The sequence below is a fragment of the Cyrtonyx montezumae genome, unplaced genomic scaffold, assembly GCF_038088225.1.
Source record: "Cyrtonyx montezumae isolate F1298 unplaced genomic scaffold, pur_monq_1.0 scaffold_2, whole genome shotgun sequence".
NCBI lineage: Eukaryota > Metazoa > Chordata > Aves > Galliformes > Odontophoridae > Cyrtonyx > Cyrtonyx montezumae.
Genome location: NW_027071936.1, coordinates 56,951,318 through 56,964,122, shown reverse-complemented (window position 1 = coordinate 56,964,122; position 12,805 = coordinate 56,951,318). Strand labels below are relative to the sequence as shown.

Sequence of the window (12,805 nt, the reverse complement as noted above, 5' to 3'; positions counted from 1 at the left end):
TATGAACGTATCTTTTTGAAATTGTCTTGCACTCTTTGGATGTCTTGTAAGATAAGCATGTCTAGATATAGAAAGTATCACTATTTTTCAGTAATATTACTAGGCTTCGGCTTCTACTGGAGTGATAAAAAGCAGCTAAATAGAACTTTCTGCTAAGCAAATGGCTATCAGTTAAACTACAAGTCTTCTGGAACTACAATAAGATCTATGGTGTTTGTAGGTGTGCTCAAATCAGCAGGCACTACAAGCTAGCTGATTCAAACCCAACTGGGATACAGGGCTTGCAGCACAGGGCTGAATATCACCTTGGAGGAGTTGCTGGTAGCCAGCTGCTTAGTCTAATAATTGCTTGCTCATCTCTGCTTGACTTTATTTGACACCACTGCACCTTAAATTTCTCTTCTGCCTTCCCCACTGGAAGCAGTAACTTTTCCCTCCAGAAAGCTGGAGAAACTATGGAAAGATGTGAAGCCCCGCTGTCCAGGGGAAGGCTCGTCCAAAGTGCAGTTCTGCTCTGAAAATGTGCTGAAACAGATGAAGAATAAAAAGCATTGTGGTTGTGAGATTCCTTCCCTCAATATCAAATCTATGGTTTTTTGCCCTGAAAAAATGTTGAACTACTGCACTTCCCTCAGCAGCAGAAGTCAGAACAATTCCATTTATATACAGTACTATTATCCCCATTTATACTTCCTCTTCTTTCTAGCTCTTGCTGTCTATAAGGTGTACTTGATGAAGTCTGCACTATCTGTATTTAGGGGTAATAAGTGCAGTTCTTTGTTATGTAAAATGTGACAATAAAGAAGTTTCATTACAAATATTTTATTGCAAATTATGATTTGTGGACTCTCATCCAATGGATGCCAGATGGATTACTATATTTATTGTAGTTTTTCATGTCAGGTAGTATTTGTCTGGGTCTAAGAATGAGAGCAGCCACAATATGGAATATAATGGCTTTGAGCTCAGTGAATTAGCAGAATTCAAGTTTGTGCAGCTCTCCTGGCAACTTGGCAATTTTAGAAACACTTAATTCACCCAGATCAATTTTTCTTTAATGGAAAAGAAAGTTTATGTAGCATGCTGCTGAAAGTAGAGTTTTCAGTCTGATTTCAGTGTCACTAAAGCAGAATACACAACAAAAGAAAACAATATAATTTCACAAATGAAATGAAACTATGCAAGGGAAAAAAATGTAAGGTCTCCAGAGACTTCATGTGAAATGAAGAAGGGGCTTGAGAAGAAGTCACTAAGAGTTACTTCAGCAACTCCAGCAGTAACTTCAGCAGGCAGCAGACACACTGAAGAACTTCCTTAAGTAGTATTGTACAGTTAATTTATTCTGATTTGTGGCCATAGCCCTCCAAGCAAATGTTATCCTTCTCCAAAGCAGTAGTCTTTCTTAAGCATACTGTTGCTTGCTTGCATTACTACATAAAACTGTGGTAAAAACTGTTTATTTGTTCCTAATACAATGACTTTTTTTGTCAGCTGAATTTTAAAAAGTGCATGTGGACCAGCACTAATTAAGATTGCGGGGGTATCTTATCTTGATGTGCTGGAGAGAACAAGTTTCCATAACACCCTGATCTGCTTATAATTAATCATGACAAGGATCCTGCAGAGCTCAAAGTGATTAGTTTCAGCCTAATTAAAGGTCACTGCCATCTACACTTTTGGTCTTCATCGGATAGATGAAGTTATCTTATTTTTCAGTGCAGGCAGAAAATAATTAAAGATGACATAGAGGCATGATGCATCCACAGTTTCTTCCAAATCAGTAAGATTAAGAAGTGTAAAAATATTACTTACACCACAGACCTGAACATGTTTCAGGGAACTAACTAGTGTCAAAAAAATTTCTTTCAGAGGAAAAGAGAAAACTATTTTAGGATACATAGAAAAGTTAACTAAGAATAGTATTATTGTACCATGGTGTGCAGGAGATAGTTATGGTATATAAATGAAGTCTCTCTCCTAGCAGTAATGCCAGATACTGTATACTCTAAACATTATTACAACCTCGTCAGCCACTCAGACAGCACATCTTGGAAGATCACGTAGATATTTTCTGTATTTCACTTAGGCCTCACACTGTGTCATGGGGTGAGAGGTTGTTGAGAATGACTTTAATTAATAGCATATATCACTAGAGGTGGTACCTTGTAGAGCTCCACAACAGCCTCTGTGCTTTCACAGTCATCTTCTTCTTCCAGCTGCCACTGTGCCTGCCAGTGCTTCTCTAACAGATCATGGTAAGCCTGAAAGAAACACAGCAGATATATTTAAACAGCTGGAAATGCTGTTTACATAGCTTCTTGTGACCCTCTCCGTACCCTTCCCCAAACCCTTCATGTGTACCTTCACAATAATAAGTGTTCATGAAGAATTATGCCTCAGAGGGACATAGAACTTGCCTTCCTGCCTTAATTTGGGCATATTCAGTCTTGAGTATGAAACTCTACAGCCTCAGAAGTTTGGGATACCTAATACTGGAAAATATGTGAAATGATCTGATTCTCATACTCCTTGCCTCTGTACAAGTTAGCACTTCCATCATAGACAGGTCTGAGGAGCAGAATAACCCATACAGACATCAAGCAGATTGCAGTACTAAAGGGCTGAGACATTACTAGAGATATGTGGACAATGGAGCTGCAGAGAAACTGTGATCCATATATAGGGCAACATCCTTGCTGCTTTTTCTCCTGTTTGTGCGTTGTGTCTTTCTGTGCTTTTTTAATTTTTTAAAAAATCGTTGAGGCCGTTCCCCCTTTGGCCTCATATTTCTTAACTCTTATTTCTTCAGACAGCTTCTGCAGTATATGATAATAATGGCTCGCATATACAAGTTAATTTATTCCACTAAGCCTGACAGGCTAAGTCAGTCTAAGTCTGAGTCTAGTCTAAGTAGAGTCTAGTCTAGTAGTCTAGTAGTCTAAGTAGAGTCTAGTCTAGTCTAGTAGTCTAAGACAGTCATAGTCTAAGTAAATTGACTCTGTCCTAAGTCAGGACAGAGTCAATTTATATCGTTCTATCAGACTAATTAAAAAATAAGAATAAAATTTAAAAAGAACACCTATGCCCTAGCCCTGTAACTTTTGTGTTAGAATTCACTATTTTTGATTGCAAGACCTCTGTACTAGACATTCAAACTGAAAAATGCAGCTGAACAGAGTTCATGTCAAAAACCTGGTAAAATGACAAAGGAGATCTCCATCTAACTGGATTGTCATTCATAACCAGGAGTTGTATGTCTACTGTCGGCTGAGCAAGATTGGGTTACTGTAACTGGCACTGTTTGCATTGTGTGCTTCAGCAGATCATCTTGTACTCTCTGCCAAAAAAAAAAAAAAAAAGTACTTTTTCCAGTGGAAACACAGTTGAAGGTGACAGAAGAACGTAAGAACTCTAACCTTTATAATCTACATCATGCTGTTATATAAAAAAGAAATCAGAGTTGTGGGAAAAAAATCATTATCATGCAATTTGTGTTCAGAAGAAACCAATGTGAAGGAAGTTCATTGTAAAATTCACCTCCCTAATTGGCAATCACTTAAAATACAGCAGAAAGGTCAGTTATTGTGCAGGCTGAAATCATGACAGTATGAGCCCCTTGGTGGGGAGGAGTGGGAAAGGCAGAGAAGAAAGTCCATCCTGCATTTGGGTTGGAGCAATCTCAAACACTGATACAGATTGGGCAAATAATGGCTTGAGAGCAGCCCTGAGAAAAAGAATTTGGGAGTATCAACTCATTAAATACTCAGCATGAGCTGGCAACGTGCACTTGCAGCCTTTCTGCCAACTGTATCCTGGGTTGCATCAAGAGAAGTGTGACCAGCAGGTCAAGGGAGGTGATTCTGCCCCTCTACTCTGCTCTTGTGAGACCCCACCTGGAGTGCTTCATCCACTTCTGGCCTCCAACACAAGAATAACATGGAGTTGTTGGAGCAGGTCCAGAGGAGGGCCACAAAGATGATCAGAGGGTTGAAGCACCTCCCCTACAGGGTCAGGCTGAGAGAGCTGGGGCACTTCAGCCTGGAGAAGGTTCTGAGGAGACCTTATAGCAACCTTCCAGTATCTGAAGGAGGCCTACTAGAAACCTTGGGAGATATTTTTTGTTAGGACATCTAGCAACAGGACAAGGGGAAATGGTTTTAAACTGGATGAGGGTAGATTAAGACTAAATATTAGAAAAAAATTCTTTATTGTGAGGGTGGTGAGATCAGGCTGAACCAGGAACAGGCTGCCCAGTCAGGTTGTGAATGTCCCCTCCCTGGAAACATTTAAGGCCAGGCTGGATATGGCTTTGAGCAACCTGGTCTACAGACAGGTGTCCCTGCCTATAGCAAGGGGGTTGGAACTAGATGATCCTAAAGGTCACTTTCAACCCAAACCATTCTATGATTCTGTAATAATATTTTTCTTACTGTCCAAAGAGTGTATGGACTCAAGGCAAAAGGGTCTCTCAACTGTAGCAGCAGAAAGGTTTACATTTCTGTCCTTTATAATTTTCACAGAGGTATTACCTAATATTAAGAACTATGTTCCGTTCTGCAGCATAAAGAGCAAATTGTCACCTTTGCCCATTTCTTCCTGTCATGCTCCAATATAAAGGAGGGAGGCAAGGACATGCCCATCTTCTTGTCCCTTAGACAAAGGATTTTGCAACCCTTGCCCAGGACTAGCTTGGACATGTTTGGACATGTTCATCAGCAAACTTCGAGGCAATGGTATAAAATAATAGTCTCTTACACTTCCCAGCCTGTCATAAGCAGCTCATTACTCTATATCTTATGCAAGATTAATTGTTAAGTTTTTTAAGGCATACAAAATAGAGTATTTCCTGCATAAAGCAGCATGGCTGTAACTTTCTAGGGGAGAGATCATGACACAATTGATAAGCTTTGTTTAATAAAGTTGGGAAGTGTTGGGGAATTATGTATGCATAGAAAATACATTCATAATTGCTCAATAGCTACAAAAAAGTGTGGTAGAGTTATTAGTCCCAAGTTATGAAAGACAATGAAGTAAAATGTGCTTTAGTATTTTAAAGTGACTCAAACCTTTTGTTTCTTCAGATGAGATAGTAAAAGGAGTTTTGAAGAGAACTATCCCAGACAGGTGTGGCATACAAGAACAGTACCAGAATTATCTAATTCACACAATATAATTAAAGAACTTGGCTAACAGTACAAGCTTGCATTGTTGAGATTAACACAGTTTGACAGTTTGCTACAGTTGAAATCTGAGTCTTCTCCTATAGCAATTTATCTAAGTTATTAGGCTTCATCAAAAGTTTAATGCTGCTGGAAATAACCACTTTAACCTTAAATAATTTTTCTTCAAGAAACGATTGATTTTTTTTTCTTAATAACTTGGCCCTGTGGTTTTCAGCAGTTGTAGAAATTCTGCAGCTGTCAGCATTTTACAGCTGAGAATTCTGATTTTGTATACATTCTGAGCAATAACAATAGAGGTCTGTAGAAAATACAGCCAAGAAAACATTACGTTAGTCACCATATACCACACTGAATTATCTACTGCAATCCCCTTATAAGGTATACTCAAGCGTTCATAATTTGTTTTCCCTCTGCTTAAGTGAAATTTAACAGTCTTCAGAGTCTCTGTAATTTCAATCACAGAAAGGTTCAATTAAATCAGACCACCCTGCTTTATTCTATAGCGTAGGCCAGATACTTTCATCCAGAGATTTCGTATATCGAACCAAACAGAAAGTATCTAAGTAAAGGATGTTATGAAACATGCAATTTAGCACTAGCCCTCTTTAGCACCTGGTTCCAATGTGAAAATTCCAACATTGGAAGAAAACCCAAGGCGAACCTAGACATAAGGATGTCTGACTCTTTCCTACCTGTGCTTATGATTCATAGGGGAACCTAAAAATTCTGATTTTATGGAATTGAGAGAAATATGAAGCATGTTTTGCCTTGAAAAATCATAGAATCTCAGATTCCTTGGAGTTGGAAGGGACCTCTGAAGGCTATCTAGTCCAACTTCACTGCAATGAACTGGGACACCACAGATAGATCAGGTTGCCCGGGGCCTTATCCAGCACTGCCTTGAAAGTCTTCATGGCCGGGGCATCAACCACATTACTAGGCAATCTGTTCTAGTGCCTTGGCACCCTCACTGTAAAAGCTAAAGGAATGTTTCTATGTGCACACCTTGAGAAAATCATTTAGATCTCCAATACGAAAAACTTTACTAAGGAGATTCCCTTGTTCAGCTTTCTGTCTGTGTTTTAAGTCTTCTTTCTTCTTTGCACGGCACTCCAGTCGTTTCAGGATGAGGTCTTTACTTTGCTGGATGCATTCTGGAATATGAAATACAAATGATTAGATGCTCTAACTCCACAGGGAGAAAGTAGCATCTGCTACTGTCACATAACATAAGCTCACAGAAATCTGTTAGTGAACAAAATAGGCAAGGAATTACCACACAGAATTTCAAAGCTGTTTCTTACTAGGAAAATCTTTTCCAAAGCAAACTTTTGGGCACTTAAATCTGTCATTTTTTTTGATCATTACTGTCCAGCAATCTCACCTTCACTGGTAGTGCTTTTGTGTAGGTGGTGGCAAAACAGATTCCTACTTGCAGCACCCCAAACAAACCTCCCCTTCTTGCTTTAGGAAGGTCCAGAAGTAGCTCATTACCTAATTACAGACAAGCAAATGCTACTTCAAGGACAAGGGCAGCAACATATGGTGGGGAAAACAGGTCCAGAGGAGCTTAAGTTCCTGTTATTTTGAACTGGGATGCCTGGTATATCAGGTTTCCAAAGTTACATTTTCAGGAACCTTGAATAAGTTGTCAAGATTCCTCCAGTTTTGCATGAACCCTGTGAAATATCCGGGACACAGCTCTTCCTTTCATCCCTCCTCTTGCTCTATGTGATTTACAAATTCATAAGTAAGTCTACCTGAACTCTATCTTACGGAGTAGAATTGATGCTTATGATGTTTTCTCAGTATTTCAAGTCACACTGCCTGTCCACATAAGAATCTTCATTTCCCCTACACACTTTGTCCCAGATCAGTGATTTACTCTGGACATGTGCAGATAAATGGGAATGCAACAGAAGAGACAGATGTGGCTGATTTAACTGCGAGAAATTATTTTCTGGAGAACCACAGATTCATAGGAACACTGAGGTTGAATTAAGATTAAGATTACCAAGCCCACCTCTAAATCATGACCTATCCACATGTCTCATAAATACCTCCCGGGATGGCAACTCCACCACCTTCCTTGGGCAGCCTGTTTCAGTGCCTAACTACCCTTTCTGTGACTAAATTCTTCTTGACATTTAATCCAATCCTTTGACCTGAGAAAAGAGGTTCACTAGAACCTCATTTCAGGTAGTTGTAAAGAGCAATTAAGTCTCCCCTCAGTCTCCTTTTCTAAAGACTGAATATATAGTTCCCTCACCTGCTCCTCACTGTGCACACTACTTTCTCAATATTCATTTATCATACGTGACAACAGACTGATTAAACATTTGAAAGTGCATTGAAAATATAGGAAAGCCTCCAATAAAAATAGGCACAAATATTACCTGATTTTTAAGGGAATTTAGTGCCTGAAGATATGCAAAGACTATGAACTAAGAACAGGACAGACCCTTTAGCAGGGTTGTGATAGGACAAGGGAAAATGGTTTCAGACAGAAAGAAGGGAGACTTAGGAGCTAGGTTTTTTTTTTTTGCTGAGAGAGTGGTGAGGTGCTTGAACAGGTTGCCCGGAGAGGCTGTGGATGCCTCATCCCTGGAGCTGTTTTTAATGCCAGGTTGGATGGGGTCCTAGGAAATCTGACCTGATCTGTGGCAGGGGGATTACAACTTGATGATCCTTGAAGTCTCTTTCTACCTAAGCCATTCCATGATTCTATGATGAAATTTTTTCACTATAAGGGTGATGAGGCACTGAAACAGGTTGTCAAGAAAGGTGGTAGATGCCCCATCCTTGTAGACATTCAAGGTCAGGCTGTACCAGGTTCTGAAAAACCTGATCTACCTGTAGATGTCCTTGTTCATTGCAGAGCAGAATTTCACATACAGGCTTAATAACAATTATCAGCAGCACTGCAGCAAGAATGTAGTGCAACAAGAACATATTCTCACCAACCTCTAAACCTAAAGCTGCTTGAGTAGGAAAGTTTTAAGTACACTCATGAGCAGAAGAAATGGTTATGAAAAAAATCTTGAGAGTAAAGTATTTCTGACTATACTTTTTTTAACTGAATACATACTAAAATTTTCCATGACTACTGATGGGAAATTGTAAACCCTTCATTCAGCACCTATTAGAGAAGCTAGGGGTAGATTTCTAAAGAAAGTAGATGTTAGGTGTATGGGAACTGCTAGGTCACGGCCTGAACCAGTGACTGAGCATCTGGTGAAGAGGCGTGGCTAGCCCTGAGAACACAGCTGCAAGCAATTCACCTGCTCAACCAGAAAGGGTGAACCAAGGGTCCACCCCTCCCTAACCTCATTTAAGGTCTGGCAGCCAGAAGATAAAGATTTCTACTAGGAGATTGCTCCCTGCAGGAGTTTTCAGCAAGCCTTTGCCTTCAGAACAAGGTAAGCTATTCTTTTCTTATCACTGGCTTATGGTTATGATTTTCACAGGTCATTCTAGAACTGGTTGGAGGCTTTTTCATGCTTTGCCTGATACATAAGATAACACCTGCAGTGACACAGGGGAAAACCTTAAGTCTGTTAGCTTAGATTTCAATAATATTGTATAACTTACAACTAGGCAGTCTGAAAAGGTGGGTTTTTTAGATGTTAAAGGAGAAGTATTTCTGAACATCATAACTGTTCATGTTAACTTTTCCCAAGAGTGACAACACAACTATATTTCTGGGCACTATTTCCGTGTGCTAGTAGCTGCTGATAACACAACACTTTTTCACATATACAGCTGGTACTAGCCTTGATGTTAGCTAACATCACCAAGAACATCAAGTACGTAAAGAGTAATTGGAGACATCTTAAAGCTACTTGCAGCATATGGAGCTCTACTTCTTATTTCAGATCAATGAAATAAGGTATAACTATATGACCTGTAGAATAAAATTGTAGTGCTAGGAACAGGATCTGGAAGGCTTGAAGCCAAAGTTCCTGTTCTAAGTATCCAGTCTTCATGAAGATAATGTTTTTGGCCAATTCATCAACACAGTTTTAAAACATAGGCTTGTAGGACTAAAGCCATATTTTTTGTACTAATTAATACAATGGAGAGGAATCATACTTAAATTAAACCACAACTTCTTGTCTAACTACTCACCATTAGTGAAATGTGCCAGTTGTTCCCAGAAGGCCTTGTGAAGGTCTGTTAAAAGTTCTTCTTTTTGTCGAACTGAGAGTTTGTTCTTTACAGTTAAGTTGTCCAGAATATTTGACAGAACATTCAATCTACACCTGCACTCTTCTGGTATACAGGACTTGAGTGAATCAAGCATTTTCACTATAAGCTCCCAGTTAAATAACCTTTCCTGAATGTCCTAAAACAAACAAAAAATCCTTCTTAGAGACTAAGAATCTCTGGTCATGCCTGACCTTCAATTCAATTATTCAGTTCTAGCTAACACAGAAAACTCAGGAGGCTTCTCAAGATGATGTGGATAGTAACTCTGAGGTACTTAAGTAGTTCCAAAAATCCTGACCTATTTAGGATATCAGATTTTACTTCATGCTCACTTGAAAGAGCAAATATAAAATTATTAGTGTTCTGACTAACTGTCAAGATGATGTTAATAGAGGAAAAAAAATAAGCTTGCAGAACAAACTGTAATGCTCAAGGATAAATAATAAAGATAGGCATAAGGGCAACATGGGAGTCCTGGACACCTGGTGTAGGGAGCCTGCATTGGCAGGGGGGTTGGACTCGATCTCTAAGGGTCCCTTCCAACCCCTATGATTCTGTGACACATCTTCAAGATACTGTATGGCACACCACTATGTGCCTTCAGTTTAAATGGAGGATACATCTGATTTTGACACTGCTAGGATTTCATCAAGTGTGTGGTAAGCCAGAGTTCAGTAAACACATTAAAAAAATAGAATTGCCCAATAGTTTCCACTGCACTGTTAAAGGAGGCATCAGGATTACAGTAGGGAGCAAGATTTCCTGAGAGAAGTTGGGACTGCTTTAGGCAGTGATGAAAGGCTGAAGAAAATTTATCAACTGCTCTAGATAGTGGAGCTACACAGATTGTGACTTTTGCAAATAGATGCAAGCATAATGGTAGTAACTTCAGGTATGAATATTTTCTCTAGTGTGTATCCAAACATCTCATTTGAAGACTGTCCATTCAAAGCAACTGCTTTACTGTACGGTAGTACAGTGTGAGTCAAATGTGATCAGCTAATGAAATAGTTTTCAAACATGGTCAGGTTTGTTTACTTAGCTGTTTATTTTGCAGTTTTGCAGTGGAACAAGTTAACTTCTATATATATATATTATTAGTAAGCAAAGTAAAGCTATCCATTTATCCTCCAAATTACTATAAAGTACAGTAGGATAGATTCTGATTATACTGTCAGTCTAGAAATTCCAAGCAACTATTTTAGTATCTCCTGTGTGAAGTAAAGCAAGCATCTGTTATATCTTAAAAGTACAGCACTGATTCACTCCTAAGCTTATTCTTATTACCATATCCCTATGAAAGGGATTCTCAAGTATAGTTAATGTCACTAGATATGCGGAATCACTCCTAAATGACAATTTAATCCTAAATTAGGATTTCTCAAAGTGGAATAGATATTTTGTAAGAAAGCCTTAATGTCCAGGGTAATGATTCTCCCACATCAGAGTTCATGTTCCTTGCTCATTGGCTGCATTCTTATCATGTACATCACTTCTTTTAACATTATCTAAACTGTATTTTGAGAACTAGAATGAAAGTGAATTGAGGTTCATCCTCTAATGTGCTGTGCAACAGGAACTAAGCTCTTAACAATGAAGCTGAAAGACAAACATTTGGAGTAAGTGATCTTCAGTGCTCTTAAGATAGGACTGACAGACTTGTACACTTGCGTTGTGCTTTGTGTTCAGACTGACTAAATACCTCTCGGCTTTTACTTTTTTTGTACTTTACCATTGCCTGCAAATCTTGAGATTCATTTAATAAGCCTTCTACTGCAATCATCCTCTCAGTCAGCTCCATCATTATCTTTGCTGCTTCGGTAGTTGAACACTTTGATTGGTCCAAAAAAGCCTGCTGGGCTTTGTCAGTCTGCTTCCAGAAAGCTTCTATCTGTTGAATATGAATCAAATAACAATCAATTTTTCCTTGTTAATCTAGTATTACATTACACTGAGAGACACATGAGTCTACTATGAGATAGAAGTCACTGAGACTACAGACAGCTTTCTGTACTCATCATAGAATAAAGCTATAGTCTGAGACTTTACTGCATTGTGATTTGTGTTGATGGCACATAATATCTGGTATGTCTGGACAATCCTAACTCTTTGGAATAGAGTTAGGATAACTCTCTGCGCAGTACACAGGGAGTTTAGTTCCACACCTACTCCATCTACTAAAACCCAGTGTTGTTAGTGCTAATGGTAAAAGTAGAAAGGGTAACTATTTTCTTCTGGGAAGTTTCTTTATCTATAGCAGTAGGCGTTTCAGCCAAATATCACTTTTGCTGGAAAAGAAAAGCTAAAAATACTCATTTTTCATCCACAAAACCTTTTATAGCCACATACCACATGACACTGTAACTGTACTGGAATTAAGCACTTCATGCAGTATTGGCACAGTGCATGTGCCCATTTTAATTTATTATCCTAAGGGTAATTTCTAGCTTTAGGCTCTGATTCCACAGTCACTTCTGAATGCTCAACTGTGAATATTCTATGAGCTCCAATGGGACTACTAGTATGCATTAAAGATAAGGAAAAGTATTAATCACCAAGATTTGTTAAAGGTGTGAGTTTGGCAGTTATGGCCAAGAAAACCTTCCTATTACTGGGTAAAGAATGGATTAGTTTAGAGTTCTGATCTGCATAGAGAAAATCATCTTAAAATAGATGAAAAGCTTCTGCATGAGAGTGACAGAATCGTTGAAGGATGGCTGCCATCAGTGAATAACTGCCTCATTTTGCTTGGCAAGGCTGCTGTGGAGTTTTTATGTGACTAACTCTCAATTCTGAACAATCAACTTCTCAAGAAACAAATTGTAAAAGAAACAGGTCTACTCTTGTTACGAGGGCTTCCACTGTAAATCAAAAGAAAACTGATAACATTACTAGTGAAGCACTTAATCGTAAGCACTAAAAAATGTAAACTCCTACAATAAGGGCCCAAGACTGAGATAATGGACTGTTTAGTTAACGGCTTATGTGCCATGGTCAATCAGTGCAGGCAGCCCACAGAGTCATCAGTCTGATTTGTCGTTCTCAAATTTTTATCAACAGTAGTTTTGTTAAACCTCAGGAACAGGATCAGGAAGAAGACTATCTTCCAGATTATCCAGTTTACTGGAGATTAATATGCTGAACATTTTTAACCTCCAGTGTTTTAAAAAGCAAGCACTGCTGAAGAGGGGAAAAAAATAATCTAAGAATCAAATACCTATAATCAGACATTTTAACATAAAACATGTAGGTTTATCATAATGTGCAAAACTGCTAAAGTAAAATGCTCTGCTAAAGCAAATATGCAAAGCATACTGGAAGACTGTACTGCAATTATTTTCTCAGTGATTATTTATGCCGAATAAAATGTTCTTATTAGTATTTTAGTTATGTGACATTGAAGAGAACAAGGT

General features: G+C 38.6%; 1 protein-coding gene across 3 annotated transcripts in view; it reads right to left on the bottom strand.

Annotated features, from left to right (window-relative positions):
* EVC (EvC ciliary complex subunit 1) overlaps positions 1-12,805 on the bottom strand; it is a 50,958-nt gene that overhangs the window by 25,448 nt on the left and 12,705 nt on the right. For 2 of the 3 annotated variants that reach the window (XM_065735797.1, XM_065735799.1), the window contains exons 8-11: positions 11,125-11,283; positions 9,312-9,528; positions 6,189-6,337; positions 2,163-2,261 (exon numbers count right to left, since the gene is read on the bottom strand). In XM_065735797.1, the coding sequence (XP_065591869.1) occupies positions 2,163-2,261; positions 6,189-6,337; positions 9,312-9,528; positions 11,125-11,283 (624 nt within the window). The remainder of the gene's footprint in view (positions 1-2,162; positions 2,262-6,188; positions 6,338-9,311; positions 9,529-11,124; positions 11,284-12,805) is intronic. The other variant, XM_065735798.1, reaches the window with a different exon arrangement.